The sequence below is a fragment of the Mandrillus leucophaeus genome, unplaced genomic scaffold (genome assembly GCF_000951045.1).
Source record: "Mandrillus leucophaeus isolate KB7577 unplaced genomic scaffold, Mleu.le_1.0 Scaffold12, whole genome shotgun sequence".
In the NCBI taxonomy this organism is placed as follows: Eukaryota; Metazoa; Chordata; class Mammalia; order Primates; family Cercopithecidae; genus Mandrillus; species Mandrillus leucophaeus.
Genome location: NW_012100320.1, coordinates 945180 through 965817, shown reverse-complemented (window position 1 = coordinate 965817; position 20638 = coordinate 945180). Strand labels below are relative to the sequence as shown.

Below are 20638 nucleotides of genomic sequence, written 5' to 3'. Positions count from 1 at the left end.
AGAGTACATTGTTGCATTTCACAAAGAAAAGGATAACTTTTACAGAATAATGACCTTGTATTCTTTTAGGAGTTTACAGTTACTTTTTCACAACTACAGGCATAGAAAAGGACATCAGGGACCGGGTGCGGTGGCTGACACCTGTAATCCCAGCACTTTGGGAGGCTGAGGCAGGCGGATCATGAGGTCGAGATTGAGAGCATCCTGGCCAACATGATGAAACCCCGTCTCTACTAAAAATACAAAAATTAGCTGGGTGTGGTGGCGGGCGCCTGTAGTCCCAGCTAGTCAGGAGGCTGAGACAGGAGAATGGCTTGAACCCGGGAGAAGAACGTTGCAGTGAGCCAAGATCGTACCACTGCACTCCAGCCTGGGCGACAGAGCAAGACTGCGCCTAAGGAAGAAAAGAAAAAATGACATCAGGTCATGGTGTTTGCTATTTATCGACATTGACATAGCCTTTGAATTTTGTTTCAAAGGAGATGCCAGAATAGCAAATTTTCTCCGCTGATTTTTGTTCTACCGATTCTGGCTTGCTTCCCCCCTACTCTACCAGGTCTACTCTCACTTTCATGCCTAGCAAAACCTCACCTTTCAAAGAATTAGGCAGAATATTCCTAAGTTAGTTAATAAGATTTCATTTTAAATCTTAGGGAAGCAGTGTTAGTTTCAGTTATTCTACAGAAACAGAAATTGGAGTTGCTACAACCTTCTGAACCAGAGCCTGGCAGACCCTCGGCTTCAGTCCTGTTCAGTGTTTTTGTGTCTATGAAAATCTTTTTAATTTTCTCATTACACATTTTAGATATCATGCTATGTATTTAGAACAGAGGGGGTGTGTAAGATTATGACCCTATGTTTTCTTTATCTTGTCTTTGTGTTAATTTGAAGTTGTTTTTCTTTATTTGTAGCCAACTAATTAAAATAACAACACATATTTATTTTTATTCATTTTTATGTGACAAACTTTTAAACTGAAGACTGCATCAATAAAATTGCATGCTGTTAAATATGACTTTTATTGGATTGGTAAATTTTTAGAGATGACTTTTTTTTTTTTTTTAGACAGCGTCTTGCTTTGTTGCCCAGGCTAGAGCGTGCAGTGGTGCTATCTCGCCTCACTACAACCTCTGCCTCCTGGGCTCAAGTGATCCTCCTCCCACCTCAGCCTCCCAAGTAGCTGGGACTGCAGGCCCATGCCACCACACCTGATTTATTTTTGTATTTTTTGTAGAGACAGGGTTTCACCATGTTGCCCAGGCTGGTCTCAAACTTCTGGGCTCAACTGATCCGCCTACCTCAGCCTCCCAGAGTGTTGGGAATACAGGTGTGAGCTACTGCGTTGGCCTAGAGATGCTTTTTATGGGAAGTCACGATAATGGTTAAAACAGGCTTTAGAGTCAGATATGTGTGGGTTTGAAACAAGTGCTAGTTAATGGTTTGTGACCTTGGGAAAAATAATATTTCTACTTAATAGAATTATGTTGAAGGTATAATGAGATAGCATATACAAAGTGCTTAGCAAAATGCCTTTCCCACAGTAAGTGCTCTGTTAATAGTTTGTGTGGGCCGGGTGCGGTGGCTGACATCTGTAATGCCAGCACTTTGGGAGGTCACGGCAGGTGGATCACCTGAGGTCAGGAGTTCGAGACCAGCCTGACCAATACGATGAAACCCCGTCTCTACTAAAAATACAAAAATTAACTGGGCATGGTGGCATGTGCCTGTAGTCCCAGCTACTCAGGAGGCTGAAGCAGGAGGATCACTTGAACCTGGGAGGCGGAGGTTGCAGTGAGCCAAGAACGCGCCATTGCACTCCAGCTTGGGCAACAAGGATGAAACTCCATCTTAAAAAAAAAAATAGTTTGTGTGTTTTTTAAAGGGGAAAGCAGTCATGTCTATTCAACATCAAGTACTTTAATGTTCCATTTTTTCCCTAAAGTTATTTATCCACCTTACCACCACACTGGAGCATAGATATGTTAACTTTTGCTACAAAACAAGTCACCCCCAAATCTGATAGCTTAAAATGTTGACTTATTACTATTTCTCATAGTTATATGGGTTGGCCGCTTACTCTGTTGGTCTCACCTAGGTTCACTTACACAGCCACCTTCACCTGGAGGCTCAAGTCATAGGTCTGGCAGCTGGTGCTAGCTGTCAGCTGGGACATCTCTGTTCCCCTCCATGTGGCCTCCCATCCTCCAGGAAGCTAGTCTGGCTTCTTTACATGGCAATCTTGGGGTAGTGTTCTCAGAGGGTGGCAGACAAAAGCTTGAAAACCACTTAAAGCCTATGCAGTGGGACTTGTGCAACATTATTTCCACCACATTCAATGGGTCAAAAAGCAAATGATAAAGCAAGACCAGATTCAAGGGAGTGGAGAAAGAGCTCCACCTCTGGTTGGAAAAAGCAGCAAAATCACATTGCAAAGTTGCATGCATAATGGAATGAGAGGAAATTGTGGCCATCAAAGAATTGGTGGCCCGGCACGGTGGCTAACGCCTGTAATGCCAGCATTTTGAGAGGCTGAGGCAGGAGGACTGCTTGAGTCCAGGAGTTTGAGATCAGCCTAGATAACATGGTGAAACCCCTACTCTACAAAAAATACAAAAAATTATCCAGGCATAGTGGAATGCGCCTGCATTTCTAGCTACTCAGGAGGCTAAGGTGGGAAGATCACCTGAGCCTGGAAGGTCAAGGCTGCAGTAAGCCATGATTGTACCATTGCACTCTAGCCTGAGTGACAGAGTGAGACCCTATCTCTCAATAAATAAATAAATAAATAAATAAAAATTCCAAATGGGGGCCAGGCATGGTGGTTCATGCCTGTAATCCCAGCACTTTGGAAGGCCGAGGTGGGAGATCACTTGAGCCCGGTTACAGTGAGTTATGATCACGTCACTGCACTCTAGCCTGGGTGCCAGAGCAAGATCCTGTTTCTAAAAAACAAATAAATTCCAAATAAGATAAAACATTAACATTAAAGAAACATTACATATTTAATGTTAAAATAACATTAAAGGAAGGCGTGACATTTTTATGTTTATCTAAGGGCATGGATTGAAAATTTGACAAACATAAATACAGGACCTAGAGATCAGAAGTCAGAAAGAAAGAAGGAGATGAAACGGATCTGTTTTAGAGAGCTGCTCTCTTTCTGCTTCAACTAACTCAGAGATATCCATTTACTTGTATAACAAGTGTTAAGTGAAGAAGCAGATTTAGGGCTCAGAATTAAAGAAAAGCCCTTCTTTTATTAGAGTGTATAAAAATTTTGATTTCTTTTTGAATTTTCCTGAGTTCAGTGGCACACTGGTAATCTCTAGTACACATGATATATGGCTGTTAGAACAAAATTCCCCAATATGTTAACACTGCAGCTTCCAAAATGGCTCCTAATGATCCCCACCTTCTGGTATCCACTCCTTTGTACGGTCCTCTCCCACACAAAATCAGGGTTGGTTTCTGTAACCAACAGAATTTGGCATAAGTGATGGCATATAGCTTCCAAGGCTGAATTAGAAAAGACATTGAGGTGTTTGCCTGTTTCTTCAATCCCCTGCTCTAAAGGGAAGCCATAGCACAGACAAGCAAACCTAAAGAGAGCGCCATGTGGTGAGAAATTGAAAACTCTTGCCCAAAGCCAGCAAGCCACAAAGACCTCTTGCCCATGGCCACATGGGTGAATCATTTTGGAATCAGATTCTCCGGCCCCAGTCAAGCCTTCCCTCAGATGCTTAAAGCCCCTGCTGACATCTTGTCTACAAACTCACCAGAGACCCCGAGCTAGAAACGCCCAGCAAAGCTGCCCCCAAATTTCTAAAACACAGAAACCGTGAGACAATAAGCTTTGGGGTAATTTGTTATGCAGTAATAGATAACTAATATACATTATACTACAGGAAAAAGCTCAAGACACAGAAGGCCAGATATGGTGTGATTCCATTTATATGAAACATCTGTAACAGGCAAATCCAAAGAGATAGAAGGTAGATTGCTGGTTATCAGGGGCTGAAGGACAGAGGAATGGGGAGCAAATGCTAATGGGTATGAGGTTTCTTCTTGTGGTGAAAATGAATTGGATAGTGGTAATGGGTGTATAATCTCGTGACTATACTAAAAACCACTGAACTGTACATGTTAAAGAATTTTATGGCATATGGACTGTGAATTATATCTGAATTTTGTGTGTGTGTGTGTGTGTGTGTGTGTATTTGGAACAAAGCAGTGGATGGAAGTTGGAAGGACTTTGAGGAGAGTGTTACTGAAAACCTGAAGAGCCTTGAAGAAATTGTTGAGAAGTATGGCCTTTGAGGAGGCTCCATGCATAGTCTTAAGGAAAGTAACAGAAATCTTATTGGCAATTAGAGGAGGGGATTCTTGTTTAGTACTGACAGAAAATTTAGCAACACTGTCACCAGGAGTAACTCAGAAAATAGAAAATGTGCTAATGAACTGGGTGACTAGCTGATGGGATTTCCATATACAGTGTTCTTTTTAAAATTTGTTTGTTTTGAGGCTGGGTAATTTATAAAAAGAGGTTTATTTGGCTCACGGTTCTGCAGGCTGTACGGGAAGCATGGTGCTGGCATGTGCTTCTGGTGAGGGCCTCAGGAAGCTTACAACCATGGCGGAAAGAGAAGGGGGAGCCCAGATGTCACAGGGCAAGAGAAGGAGCAGAGAGCCATACACAGTGTTGAAGTGCTTCCTTAATTCTTGTTGCTTATACTAACATGCAAGAGAAAGATAAGCTATAGGAAGAACTATTGATAAAGAATTAATACTTGATGGTTTAAAAAATTGCCAGACTTCAGATGGCAAATGATGCCAAAATTAAGAAATGGCTTCAAGAAAAAGATAAAATTGAGGGCACTTCCAGGAAAACGTAGTCTAAAGATGAAATTGAGGGCATGACTATACAATCCTTTCTCAAGACCTCAAAATGAACCAACATGGTGCTTCAGAGAACTATTTAAACAAGAGTTCATTAGATTATTAGCGTAAGTAGTTCTTCCCATTATCTCAGCAGAGACAAGCCCCAAGTTAGAGAGGGGCTATTCTTAAGGGACTTTGGGGTAGCTTGTCTACTGGTATAAACCCCAGTAAGATTCATAGGATACTCTTAACATTTTTAAATGTTATATTGTCAGCTAATAGGGTTGCTAAAACAAATTCAAATATTAGAGAAATAAAATATTATATTGGCAGAGTCACTGTTAACTTAGACTGAAAGGACAGAGAGAGTACAAAAAGGCCTTTGGGTCTCCAAACTTCTACAAGTGGAAAGCAGACTGAGAAAACCACTCAGCTAGAAAGATATGCTACCTTTCATGAAAAAAAAGGTATAGGGAAGTGGCCAGGCTTAGTGGCTCAAGCCTGTAATCCCAGCACTTTGGGAGGCCGAGGGGGGCAGATCACCTGAGGTCAGGAGTTCAAGACCAGCCTGGCCAACTGGTGAAACCCTGTCTCTACTAAAAATATAAAAATTAGCTGGGAGTGGTGGCACGCACCTGTAATCCCAGCTACTCGGGAGGCTGAGGCGGGAGAATAGCTTGAACCCAGGAGGCTAAGGCTGCAGTGAGCCGAGGTTGTGCCACTGTACTCAAGCCTGGGTGACAGAGGGAAACCCTGTCTCAAAAAGAAAAAGAAAAAGAAAAAAAAGTATAACTCAAGGGCTGGGCGCAGTGGCTCATGCCTATAATCCCAGCACTTTGGGAGGCTGAGGTGGGTGGATCACTTGAGCCCAGTAGTTGGAGACCAGTCTGGGAAACATGGTGAACACTTGTCTCTTAAAAAAAAAAGAAAAAAGTATAACTCATAAGGCAGAACTAAAAGCCCAGAGAACATAGCCAAGAGGTAAGAATTATTCTGAAGGCTTGAGTACTAATCAGAGTTGCCAACTTCTGTCTGACTGAATTTCAGTATTGCCAGTCTCCTGTATGTCTTCCATTTCCCTACTTTTTGAAGAGGACGGTATCTAGCAATTGTCCTATATTTGCTGTGCTATTATATGTTACACATGTGGGGAGCAAATAACTAAAGTTCACAGGTCTTACAAGAAACTCTACTTGAGTTGCTGTACCTAAGGAACTCATCCCAAGGAGCCCTCATTCACACTTGCACCTGACCTGATTTAGATGATAAGATACTGGGCTTTGAGCTGATGCTATACTAAGGTGAAACTTTTGGAGGATTTGAAAGGAGGTAAGAGTATTTTGCTTTGGGAAGGACATAAATCACTGGGGACCAGAGGTCAGACTGTGGTACCCAACTTCCAAGTTGACACCCAGTGATTCCTACCTCCTTATATTCACAATCGATATAATCTCTCCAACATTTATTAGGCCCCATGTAACCCATGGAATTTGGCAAATGTGATGGTATGTGACTTGAGGCTAGTTTATAAGAGTGACTTCTGCCTGGCACTCTCTGTCTCATCACTTACTCTGCGGGAAGCCAACTGCCATGACATTAAGATACTCACGCGGCCCTACAGAGAGGTCCAAGTGTTGACAAACTGAGCCCCCTTGCCACCCACCAGCCAGAGGACTGACTCTTGCCAGCAGTCATGCAAGCAAGCCATGTGGAAGCCTTTCCTTCAGCCCTGGAGAATTCTTTAGATGATCATAACACCTTGTCTGCAACCTCATTCAAGACTGCGCCAGACCCACATGACTATATTGCTCCCAATTTCCCGATTCCTTCCCTGAACATTTCTTTTAAGCTGTAGTAGATAATATACTATTTCTCATGCTTTTGTTACTGCTCTCCTATTAAAAGGATATTTGGCCTGGGCACAGTGTCTCACGCCTGTAATCCCAGCACTTTGGCAGGCTGAGGCAAGTGGATCACCTGAGATCAAGAGTTCAAGACCAGCCTGGCCAAAATGGCGAAATGCTGTCTCTATTAAAAATTCAAAAATTGACTGGGCATGGTGGTGAATGCCTGTAATCCCAGCTACTTGGGAGGCTGAGGCAGGAGAATCACTTGAACTCAGGAAGCAGAGGTTGTGGTTAGCCAAGATCACACCACTGCACTCCAGGCTAGGCAACACGGCAAGAATCCATTTCAAAAAAAAACCCTCAGATATTTGGAGGCTCCTGTTGAATGAGATTTTCTCTGTATTACACATGCAGAAAGTACATATTTTATCAGAATATTTTATTTCAAGAGTTAACACTTTTTTTCAAAAAGTAAAAACAATAGAATTACTTCCCTGAGTATAAAGAACCAATTCTACAATAAAAGACCATTACAAAATTAAGCAATTAGAGGTACATAATTCTCTGCATTCAATTATACTCTATTTCAAATTTATTCTTAAAAATTTCATGTTTTGGAACTTTAATGTTTCAAAAAAACCCCAAAACAACTCATTTTGCACCTGTGGTGTTAAAGTATCAGTCTGATCTGTCTTTATCAAATTCAAGGGCAATCTTCAAAGCGGTGCTATTGAGGCCAACAGACTGCATGTTACATATGATAGAAACTATGATTCCTCTTGGGGGAACCTTGTTATTTATAGTCTCTGTATCCAGTTCTTCAGGAAGGACCAGTAGGACACTACTAGCACCCACAGCCCCTCCAGTATGTGAAGCATAATGTCGTTGCTTTCTACAAGAACCATACGTTTGCTTCTTTTCCACCACACCCCACGCCATTGCATATTTACCCTCTTTATCCCAAGACATCTCTGTGTTAGGGACTGGGGTCCACATCATAACCATTGTTTCTGGTTTGAGGTATCCAGGTAAAAGATTTTCGTTTGAGTTCTTAAACAGCCCGACTTGGTAACCATAAAGCATTGCATTCCCAAATTTCAGAAGGTCACCCACTGTAGACAGAAATCCACCACCAGCCCATTTATAGGAGTTATCCACGTAAGGTGTGTTGACAAGACGTTTCTTTTTATTGTAAACATAAAATCTAAAAGGAAATAAGAAATGATCATTAAAAATTTAATAACCACTGACTTCACACATGATAGAAAAATGTGTACATGAGACAGATTGTATTTCAATGTAATGATCATACATTCTTAGAAACTATAAACTAACCACTAATTTTCAGTATGATTCAGGTCCTAATGACACACAGATACTAAGTAAGGTAGTCTAATTACCTTTTGAATTAAAGCATAGAAAGTGGTTTTTTTTCTATTGGTATGGCTTGTCCATGCTGAGTGTATCAAACTTTTAATACCTGCAAAAATTAATATAACACATGACACATTTGCCCTGTGCATATGGAGACACTTATCATTTGGTAGATATTCCTTGTCCTTGTGGTTAACGCTGAATCATGCCACAAGTGAATTTTATAACCAACACTGTAAACATCCAAAGCATATTGGGATGTTTAGGAATAAGGTTATTTGTAAGATGACTAGATTTCTTGGATAAAAATACCATATAAGCTGGGTGCAGCGGCCTGTGCCTGTAATCCCAGTGACTTGGGAGGCTGAGGCAGGAGGACCGCTTGAGCCCAGGAGTTTGAGTCCAGCCTGGGCAGCAAAGCAAGACCCTATCTAAAAAAAAAAAATTCTAAAAATAATACCATATACATATCGTATATAATGATGTGACATGGTAGTTTCTTGGTGCACTGGGAAAGGTTGGAGTTAGCAAACCCTAGTTTGAATCCTTTCTTCTTTTTTCAAGATTCTTATACGTAACCTAAAAGTACAAGTCATAATATTGGGTGAAGTAGGGCTGGCAGTTAGGAAAGGAGTGGCCACAGGTTTGTGTCTGAAGATTTAAAAAAAGAAAAAAAGTCTAAAGGGGATCTTAGCATGCTCTTTAGAGAACCAATGACTTGATAGGTGGTTTTCTCATTGTCTCAAAATCAACATGTCTGTCATATTTCTTTCTCTCCATTAAAGCCTTCATTATACAACTTTTAATGACTTTCTTGCCCTGAACTCTCACATCCAGTAAGATGCTAAATCCTGTTTATTCAATCTCTGCTTTGTGTCTTACCCTTCTCCCTTCCTTTCATTCCTATGGCAACTCTCAAATTTTAGGCCCTCGTTACTTTCTGCCCCAACTCCTGATTATATTTGTAATTTCAGCCAACCAAGTCAAATTAAATCTAAAAGAAGTTACATAATAGAAACACATTTTTTTTCCACTGAGAAATAAATTTCCACTTTTCTTTTGAGATAGAGTCTTGCACTATTGTCTAGGCTGGACTGCAGTGGTACAATCATGGCTAACTATAGCCTCAACCTCCAGGGCTCAAGCAATCTTCCTGCCTCAGCCTCTTGAGTAGCTGGGACCACAGGTGTGTACCACCATACCTGGCTAAGTTTTTTCTTTCTTTCTTTCTTTTTTTTTTTCTTGGTAGAGATGAAGTTCTGACTGTTGTCCAGCCTGGTCTCAAACTCCTGGCCTCAAGCAATCTACTCGCCTCTGCCTCCCAAAGTGCTGGAATTACAGGCATGAGCCACTGTGCCCAGCCAATAATCAGCTTTCTGTAACTTCTTTTTTTTGAGAAGGAGTCTCGCTCTGTTGACCAGGCTGGAGTGTAGTGGTGCAATCTCAGCTTACTGCAACCTCTGCCTCCCAGGCTCAATTGGTTCTCCTGCCTCAGCCTCCCCAGTAGCTAGGATTACATGTGCTGCCACCATGCCCAGCTAATTTTTTTCTGTATATTTACTTATTTATTTATTTTTGAGATGGAGTTTCACTCTTGTCGCCCAGGCTGGAGTGCAGTGGCGCGATCTTGGCTCACTGTAACCTCCGCTTCCTGGGTTCAAGCAATTCTCCTGCCTCAGCCTCCCAAGTAGCTAGGATTACAGGTGTGCGCCACCACACCCGGCTAATTTTTGTATTTTTAGTAGAGATGGGGTTTCGCCATGTTGGCCAGGCTGGTCTCAAACTCCTGACCTCAAGTGATCCGCCCACCTTGGCCTCTCAAAGTGTTGGGATTAGAGGCGTAAGCCACTGTGCCTGGTCTATTTATTGATTTTTGAGACTGAGTCTTGCTCTGTTGCACAGGCTGGAGTGCAGTAGCCCAGTCTCGGCTCACTGTTCCTGGGTTCAAGTTATTTTCCTGCCTCAGCCTCCCTAGTAGCTGGGATTACAGGCATGCACCACCATGCCCAGCTAATTTTCTTTAATTTTTATATTTTTAGTAGAGACGGGGGCTTCATCATGTTGGCCAGGCTGCTCTCGAACTCCAGAACTCAGGTGATCTGCCCGCCTCCACCTCCCAAAGTTCTGGGATTACAGGCATGAGCCACTGTTCCCGGCCGATTTTTTCTTTTTTTTTTAAACAGAGTCTCGCTCTTTCGCCCAGGCTGGAATGCAGTGGCACAATCTCGGCACACTGTGATCTCCACCTCCCGGGTTCAAGCGATTCTCCCTTAGCCTCCCGAGTAGCTGGGATTAAAGGTGCCCAACACCATGCACGGCTATTTTTTTTTCTTTTTGTATTTTCAGTAGAAACGGGGTTTCCCTATGTTGGTCAGGCTGGTCAGGAACTCCTGATTTCATGTAATCTGCCAGCCTCAGTTTCCCAAAGTGCTAGGATTACAGGCGTGAGCCACCGCGCCCAGCTCTGTAACTTCCTTTTAACAGTAAAGCATTTCAAACCACTTACATTAAGACTGGAAACTAGAACTCCTCAGTTATTCCTCCTTTAAATATTAAAATATGGAGACTTCTATACTTTAGAATTCTAGTTTTAATAAGCAAATTCTAGATTTTAATCTCTTAGTTCCTTTTCACATAGGACCAATGAGTACATTTTTATGAAAATAATTTTGTTCAGCTGAAAGATAAACTTTACTATTTCAAATTCCTAAAACATTTCTGCTTAAAAGAATATAGACACAAGTTCTTGACTAAGTTGCTGAAACAATTTTGTAACTAACTGATGGGACGATGCCAGATGACAAACAGCTTCTTCATACTTATTTATAAGAATCTCCAGATTCTGCACAAGAATGTTATATAACCACAGAAATCTACATCTACAAACTTATAAACTAAAAATACTTTTTTCCAAGGGTGGGGGGACAGGGTCTCACTCTATCACCCAGGCTGGAGTGCAGTGGTGTGATCCTAGGCTTAGGTAATCCCCCACCTCAGCCTCCTGAGCGGCTGGGACTACAGGCACACACAACCTTGTCTGGCTAATTTTTGTATTTTTTGTAGAGACAGGGTTTTGCCGTGTTGCTCAGGTTGGTCTTGAACTCCTGGGCTCAAGTGATTCACCTGTCTCCGCCTCCCAAAGTGCTGTGATTACAGGCATGAAACCACTGCGCCCAGCCTTATTTTCAAAATGCTTCTTAAATGTCTTTAGAGACAATATTCATCACTTGGTATGTATTGTTATAAGACATTTGAAAACCAACAGAATTTCAAATGCATATTATAAAAACAATCCCACTTTAACATTTAGTATTTACATTTGGATTGAACTACTAGTAGAGAGTCTGTCAGCTAAAGGCATGAAAAAGAGCTTGATACGGAACAATTCTTAATTCTAGAAGACATTTTAGAAATAGAAGGTAAAGGCCATATCCATACTGTCAAAATGCAGCCAAAGTTGAGAGAAGGTGGGATGGTTAATGGGTACAAAAGAAACAGAAATAATTAATAAGATCCAGTATTTGATAATGTAACATGGTGATGATGGTCAATAATAATTGTACATTTAAAAATAACTAAAAGAGTAGGATTGGATCGTTTGTAACACAAAGGATAAATACTTGAGGGGATGGATAACTCATTTTACACGATGTGATTGGTATGCACTGCACGCCTGTACCAAAACATCTCATGTACACCGTAAGTATATACAGCTGCTCTGTACCCATAAAAATTGATATTAAAAATTTTAAACATTAAAAAATACAGCAAACACTCCAGAAAACATTCATTTTATTTGGTTTTCATCCCATCTAGTTATAAAATTAGAAATTTTTGTTGCAAACACTGTGCCAAACACATTAAAAAAATGGCCAAGTTCTAATAATAAGCTGAGGCATTGACTGAGGATTCCCCATCAACAAATTGAGTGTCTCTCAGTGGCAAGAACAGTCAATGGGCTCCTTTGTGATGTTCACTTACAGAGTTATTTAGTGTACTTGCCTATACAGAGTATATTTGCTACACAGAATCAATAGTTACGCGCCTAAACAGAATCAATGTTCCCACTGTTCCATTTAAGAAAATCCCAATTTTATTCAAGACAACAACATACCCAGTTAAAAACAATTCTCTTGCCTCCCTTACAGCTAAGTGTGATCTTGTGACTCAAATCTGAGTGAAAGAATTTCAGTGCTATTGTGAGGTGGGATTCTGGTGAGATCCTTTGAACAGGTGACAGACACCGTGTGGTACTATTTTCAACATGTGCATAAACACACAAAGAAATGACAAAGAAGAGAAATATTTACTCCTGGAAACACAGTAACTCTAAAAAGCCTTAGTCAGGATATTATAAACAGGTTTATGGTTATACCCAACAAGTCAGTAGACTACATAACAAAGCTGGAAACATTTTTTCCCCTGCAAAATCATACCATAAAACAAATCAATACAAACATATATATTAAGTTTTACTTTAAGGTTTTATTTTTGTCTATATCTTTGAAAAGATTTCTTTTACTCCCCGAACTCCCCCCCAAAAGCTGGTGCCTTTAAACTCCTTTAAAATAATTATTACAAAAAAGAATCAGAGTTGAGTTTCAGAGGCCCAAACAGATACTGTATCAAATAAAACAAATAAAGCAAATAGATAAAACATTTTCCTAGGTAACAATATTTCCTTCTTTTAGTGCCCTCTTTTATTTCAGCAGCCCATTTTATCTAACTAAAATGAATCAACTACCCTTTAGAACCACTGAGAACTACTACGAATTAAAACGAGACAAAACAAAAATACCAAACCAAAAGCATCTCAGAGCTGATAGGGACCCTTAACACTAGAGATAGAAACCCATTGCCTTTTTTCAAAGAATAGAAAATAAAATGAGCTAGGCTCCCGCCTGTAATCCCAACACTTTGGGAGGCTGAGGAGGAAGGATCATTTGAGGTCAGGAGATCAGCCTGGGAAACACAGCAAGATCTCATCTCTACAAAAAATTTTAAAAATCAGCCAGGTGTGGTGGTGCACATCTGTAGTTCCAGCTACTTGGAAGGCTGATACAGGAGGATCACTTGAGCCAGGGAGTTCAAGGCTGCAGTGAGGTATGATTGTGCTACTGCATTCCTGCCAAGGCAACAGAGTGAGATCTTGTCTCAAAAAAAAAGAAAAAAAAAAAGAAAATGAAATTAACTCACCATCATATGGCAATTTTGATTTTTGCGCAAGTCACAAGTTAATTACTCATCAAGAAAACAGGAAACAATAGCTGCTCTGCATTCTGCACATTCACAGAGCCTTCATTTCTAGCTTAGAAAAGAGGCTCGATGAGTGGACATAATGTCCTTCTCCCCCTTATATACAGAGCTAGACATCCATTTTCAAATTTTCAAATGTCTAGATCTAAATCACAGTAAGGGCATGCATCTATGCCATCTTTACTAGGGAAACTTTTTTTAGATTCAACTGACAACTTCTGGTATTTGTCATTTGTTTTTGAGACAAGGTCTCATTCCATCATCAGGTGAGAGTGCAGTGGCACGATCACAGCTCACAGAAGCATCAACTTCCTGGGCTCAGGTGATCCTCCCTGCTCAGCCCTCAAGTAGCTGGGACTACAGGCTCATGCCACCATGCCCGGCTAATTTTTTTGTATTGTCTGACAGGGTTTCACCATGTTGCCCAGACTGGTCTTGAACACCAAGGCACAAGCAATACACCCCTTTCGACCTCCCAATGGTATTTATCATTTTTCTTGTGCATTCCAGTAAAATATAATGCTAGATCCAAAAATAATAAACACAAAGAGTCTGAAGTAGTTGAGAACCACAGGCCACTTAAAAAATTAAAATTCATTGCTTGTTGCTAACCTAATTTATTTTGGGTCCCCAAGAAATCTCTTTTAGGCCATAGATTGATTTGCAATGCATATTTAATCCTTTTAAATAAGCTGATAATTTAAAAATTATGATTTAAATACAACAGATTGAACAAAACTAGTATGGAGATAGGAACATAAAACTAAAAAAATTTCCAAAAAAAGCCACCATTTCATCTATTTCTTTATAAAGTGCAATTAAACCATTTGTAAAGCATGTACTAATGGAAATATGCAAGGTAAAAGTAATAGTTGATTTGTTAAATGTGCTACCTTTCTAACAAATCAAATAATAAAATGGAAAATAAAACACCATAACTGTAAAATTCCTATTAGTAATTAAGCTTCAAAATTCTATCCCAAAACTCCTTTCACAAATTACTAGTAAAAAATATAATAAAATTTTAGTTTGATATATTCCACTGAATGGCTTTCAAACATTTTTTTTTAACCTCAACCCACAGTGAGGAATACATTTCTCCTTTCGACTGAATGAAAACACACACACACACACACACACACATACACACATCACACCCTTCTAAAACAGAAGTTTTATGGAGCAACACAGTGGCCAGTGGCATAGATGGCTGCTTGCTCACAAAACTGACTCTTCTATTCTTCCTTAGTAATAAAGTAAAGCAAGGCACATGCCTGCTCAGCTAGAAATTACATTTCTCAGCCTCCCTTGTTGCAAAGTTTGACCATATAGCTAAGTTTTTGCCAACAGAAGGTGGACAGAAATGAAGTGTGACACTTGCAAGCCTGGACCTTAAGGCCCTGAGTACAAGCTCCATACCCTGTCTCTTTTCAGGAGGCTGGGGCACCTTCGGGGCTATGATTGAGCTTCAGGTGTACAGACAGGGACACCACTGTGGAGAGAGGAGCAGTAAGATGGATGACTCTGGCCTCTTAAAGGCTTGTGGGGAACCAATCAGAACTGTTCACCTTAGGAATGCTGCAAGGAAAATTAAACTTTTGTTTTCCTCATGCCACTGCATTTTGGTGTCTCCTTAATGCAGCAGCCTAGCCTTTATCCCAAAGCTTATATTTACCTTTACTACCTGCGATGTACGTTATCATATTCTATTCTATTTTGTTCTATTAAAAAAAAGAAATCCTGCTACTCAACCCACTAAACTGATTTTCCAACTCAGTAATTGGACATACAAACCTACAGTTTGAATACCACTATGGTAGGAAGAGAGAGGAGTAAACAGATAAAACTCAGTAAATACAAATACTTAACGAATTGAATTAATTCTGACCATAAATAATCAAGATATAACTCAACTGGCCATTTTGTAAACTTCTGACTCACCCTCCTAACATTTGACACAACTGCCCTTTCATGAGTGTTCTTTGTTCTTTCTGAACAAAGCAGTTTTGAAAAGTTATCAAGTATTTGCTTTCCAAATACTTTTTCCTCTAATAATAAAAATCCCAAATTACTTTAAAAGGTCAAACAAATTTTTATTGCATTTGCTAACACTGTGTCTCAAATTTTTCTCTACAAAATAAGCTCAAATGTTTGTAATTTTAAAATTCAATACTTCCATGTGTGATTTTTGAAGTATACCAGTTCGGACAAGAAATCTGTATTTGGTTCACATTATTTTAATCCTGTCTCATCTCAACCGAACATGTAAACTTTTTAGCACTTTTATATAGTCTTGTGCTTGTTTTATTCAATTAACCAAGTAATTAATTAATTTTTAGAGACAGGATCTTGCTTTGTCACCCAGGCTGGAGTGCAGGATATGATCATAGCTTACTGCAGCCTGAAACTCCAGGGCTCAAGTGATTCTCTCCTCCTGATTAACTAGGACCACAGGCGTGCGCTACGACGCCCGCCTCCTTATTTAAAGAATTTTTGTAGGGATGCGGTCTCACTCTGTTGCCACGGCTGGTCAAACTCCTGGCCTCAAATGATCCTCCTGCCTTGGCCTCTCAAAGTGCTGGGATTACAGGCATGAGCCACACAGCACCTGGCTTGAGTTATTTTAGATTATGTAAATTAAAGTTAAAACTCTAAGTCATAGAAAATGTCTCCATAACAGAAAGCATAAATTGTAAAATTTGTAAAGGCTAAAAAGCTGACTAAACCCTTTCCTATTATAGTGGTAAATGAATCAAATATGAAATTGTATAAAATCATAGCATTTTTCACTCCTAAGGGTAAAAATTCTAGTTAACTTGTCAAAATCTGTTCTAAAAGCCTCTCCATAAATTATATTAAAGTCTGCTTAAGCAATTCACCTAGGATTTTGTTTGAACACCCAATTCAAATTTACATAAGTAACTTGAACTTGATATTTTATATATAAAAGCTATAGAAGAAAATGGAGAGAAAATGTGGTTTAAATGTCTTAAATCTTAAATCTTACTAAAAGTACCTAAGGATGCCTCACTGTAAAATAGTGTTTACACCCAGATAGTTTTTAGGTGTTCAACTACTTTAGTTAGATATTATTTTGTATTTTTATAATATATCAAAAAAAATGTTTTTTGGGACGGGGTCTCCCTCTCTCGCCCAGGCTGTAGTGCAGTGGTGCAATCACAGCTCCGTGTAGCCTCACCCTCCCAGGCTCAAGTGATCCTCCCAGCTCCGCCTACCAAGTAGTCAGGACTACAGGTACACACTACCATGCCTGGCTAATTTTTTTGTACTTTTGGTAGAGATGGGGTTTTACCATGTTACCCAGGCTAGTCTTGAACTCCTGAGCTCAGACGATCCACCCGCTTCAGCCTTCCAAAGTGCTGGGATTACAGGTGTGAGCCACCTCGCCCCACCCCCAGAATCTTAATTACCCTTATTAATGGCATGTAGGAGAGGGCTACATAATCCAAATAAGAAGAGCATTTTAATGTTTACTATCAACACACATAAAATCAAGCAGAAAATCATTCAATTAAAAATATATACACATACATAAGAAAGAACAAAATCATGTCCTTTGCAGCAACATAGATGTAGCTAGAGGCCATTATCCTAAGTGAATTAATGTAGAAACAGAAAATCAAATACCACATGTTCTCACTTATAAGTAGGAGCTAAACACTGGGTACACGTGAACATAAAGATGGAAACAAGAGACACCAAGGACTCCAAAAAGGGGGACGCAGGGAGGAGGGCAAGGGTTGAAAAACTACCTATTAGGTACTAAGTTCATAAGTTCATTATTTGGGTGACAGGTCCAAACCTCAGCATTATACAATATATCCATGTAACAAACCTGCACATGTACACCCTGAATCTAAAATAATAATTACAAAAAGGAGGGGATTACCATGTTAGCTACATATCTAAAGGGTGGTGTGGCCTCACTTATAACTATGTTACATAATCATATTCTTTTTTTTGTTGGCGGGGGTGTGACAGAGTCTTGCTCTGTTACTCAGATTAGAGTATAGTGGGGCAACCTCTGCTCACTACAACTTCCACCTTCCGGGCTCAAACAATCCTCCCAACTCAGCCTCCCGAGTAACTGGGACGACAGGCACGCACCACCATGCCTGGCTAATTTTTGTATTTTTTCTGGAGATGGGGTCTCACTACGTTGCCCCAGCTAGTCTCAAACTCTTGGGCTCAAGCAATTCTCCTGCGTTGGCCTCCCAAAGTGCTGGGATTACAGGTGTGAGCCACTGTGCCTGTTCATAACATGTATTCCTTTTGAAAGAAAATTTATGTACTTAATTGATTTATTTGCTGGATGTTGGTCTTCAAGCTCCTGGAGGGCAGGAGCTATGTCAGGTTAGCTCTACTATGCGGTACAACATGTGGCATGTAGTATTTGCTCAATAAATATTTACAAATGTATGGCAAAACAAAACAAAAACTACACATATAGGTAAGCAATCTAATAACTATTTACTGTTACAGTTTTAATATTTCATATACTATTTTAAAAGCAACATATTAAATAATGACAGTGATAGATTATAACTCACTGACTAAACTAAGAATCCATGAATGCATACTGGTATGAATAAATAAATAAGAGAGAAGGGAAAGCACTTTTTTTTCTGAGATAGAGTCTCACCGTCACCCAGGCTGCAGTGCAGTGGCATGATCTTGGCTCACTGCAACCTCTGCCTCCAGGGTTCAAGAGATTCTCCTGCCTCAGACTCCCGAGTAGCTGAGATGACAGGTGCCTGCCACCACACCTGGCTGACTTTTTGTATTTTCAGAAGAGATGGGGTTTCGCCATGTCGGCCAGGCTGGTCTCAAACTTGGCCTCAAGTGATCCGCCCGCCTCAGCCTCCCAAAGTGCTGGGATTACAGGCGTGAGCCACCGCCCCCAGCCCGCACCTTCTTATAATAGAATGCCAACTAATAAATATAGAATGGATGATGGAATTAGAAAATCACCATTTGACAACCATCACTGTAATAACTGATTCAGTCATGAATCATCGATAGATGCTAAAACTAGTAGAAAGTTTGATGAGAAACAGAATTTTTACATCATCTTAAATTATCTCCTCCAAATATACTTGTTAATTATAAGGTAAAAATAGTAACTTTACAAAAACCTGACAGGCACCACCTCAAAAAGTGATTAAAATACCATCAGCAATAATGGGACAAATTGATGTCATGTGACTTCTGATAGATATGACAAGTAAATGCAATGTGAGATCATGGATTAGATCCTAGACCAGAAAAAGTTTTTCTGCTCTTTTGCTATAAAGGACATTATTGAAACAACTGGCAAAATTTGAGTAAGGCCTGTAGATTTGATAAAAGCATTGTATCTATGTTAATTTCCCAAATGTCCTTGGTTTTTTGTTTGTTTGTTTTCCTTTTTGAGATGGAGTCTCGCTCTGTTACTCAGCCTGAAATGCAATGGCACAATCTCGCTTATTGCAACCTCCGCCTCCTGGGTTCAAGAGATTCTCCTGCCTCAGTCTCCCGTGTGGCTGGGATTACAGGCACCCGCCACCATGCCTGACTAATTTTTGCATTTTTAGTAGAGATAGGGTTGGTTTCACCACATTGGCCAGGCTAGTCTCAAACTCCTGACCTCAGGTGATCCACCCACCTCAGCCTTCCAAAGTGTTGGGATTACAGGCGTGAGCCAACGCGCCCGGCCCTGAATGTCCTTGATTTTAGAAAATACACATTTAAATATTTATAGGTAAAGGGGTATCACGTCTACAATGTATTTCCAAATGGTTCAGAAATAAACACGTGTAGACAGAAAGGCAATGCAAATGCGGTAAACTAACATTAAGGGAATCTGAGTAAAGGGGATATGTGAATTCTTTGTATTACTCTTGCAACTTTTCTGTAAGTATAAAATTATTTCAAAACAGTATGAAAGCCATTAAAAACTAATAACACGTAAACAAAGCATTCGTTAAAACATAAGAAAAGGAATGGTTAAAGAGCAAATTACAGATGCTCAGGGTGGGTGCAATTTTGGTTTCATTAGTCATGTTTGAATTATTAATATTATTGCTGTCTTTCATCAAAGGGTCTTAGTGTACTTTATAAACATGTTTTACTTCCTTCACTCTACAGATGGGAAAACAGACATGTAGAAAAGCTCCCAAAATGTGGCAAGTTGATTTTGGAATGGAAACAAAGAAAATGTGACTTTTAATTAATAACATAGTGTTAAGATGTGATACAACTAGACACAGCAGAAGGTATTCATTTACCTTGCTCTATTGTAAATCACTGGCTCATTTTCTTCCTGCACAGTTGTCAGCATATCCAAGTCTTGGAATATTTTCTGCATATAGTCCAAATATTTATAGCCTGAAGCTCTCTCTACTATGGCTGCCAGTAGGGTATAGCCAAAAGTTGAATACAAAAACTGACTACCTTGAGACATCATTGCAAGGAGGAAAAAAAGAAAATGCTTGATTATTATTCAAAACTACATAAAATATATTCCCACTGAAAATTAGCATACCTTTAAAACAGGAATATTTTACTGCAGCATTTAGAAAAAGAACACAGGACAAACACATCAACATATTGAATTAACTTTGCAATTGTCCTTATTCCATGTCCTTAACACAAGAATAAAATTATGATCAGCACACTTAACATTTCACATAAATCTGCTCCTTTCTCTGATAATAAAGTAAGCAAATAAATCCTACCTCAAAACAAAACAAAAATCTTTCAAAGTGACACCAAAACAGGAAGAGGAAGAAAAGTAAAGCAAATTTGATTTCTTGAGTCAACTTTGTTCTTAATCTACCTCTACTCATTGTTTAGGGCATAAATGGGCAAACATGTTCTTATTTTAATACAATATATGGGTCAGGAGCAGTGGCTCACTCCTGTATCCTAGTATTTAAGGAGGCCAAGAAGGGAGGATCACCTGAGGTCAGGAGTTCGAGACCAGCCTGGCCAACACGGTGAAACCCTGTCTCTACTAAAATACAAAAATTAGCCAGGTGTGGTGGCGGGCACCTGTAATCCCAGCTACCCAGGAGGCTGAAGAAGGAAAATCGCTTAAACGCAGGAGACGGAGGTTGCAGTGAGCTGAGATCATGCCACTGCACTCCAGCCTGGGCGACAGAGCCAGACTCCATCTCAAATAAAAATAAATAAATAAATAAATAAAATAAAATAAAATAAAATGTAGGCACACTAACCTTGTTTCAAATACATATTTAAATTTAAATACATATTCAAATATA

General features: G+C 39.8%; 1 protein-coding gene across 1 annotated transcript in view; it reads right to left on the bottom strand.

Moving 5' to 3' along the window:
* Nucleotides 1-7147: 7147 nt before the first annotated feature.
* LACTB (lactamase, beta) overlaps nt 7148-20638 on the bottom strand; it is a 32680-nt gene continuing 19189 nt past the window's right edge. Inside the window, exon 6 of the mRNA XM_011969216.1 lies at nt 7148-7929. Within this exon, the coding sequence (XP_011824606.1) occupies nt 7404-7929 (526 nt within the window). The 3' untranslated portion in view covers nt 7148-7403. The remainder of the gene's footprint in view (nt 7930-20638) is intronic.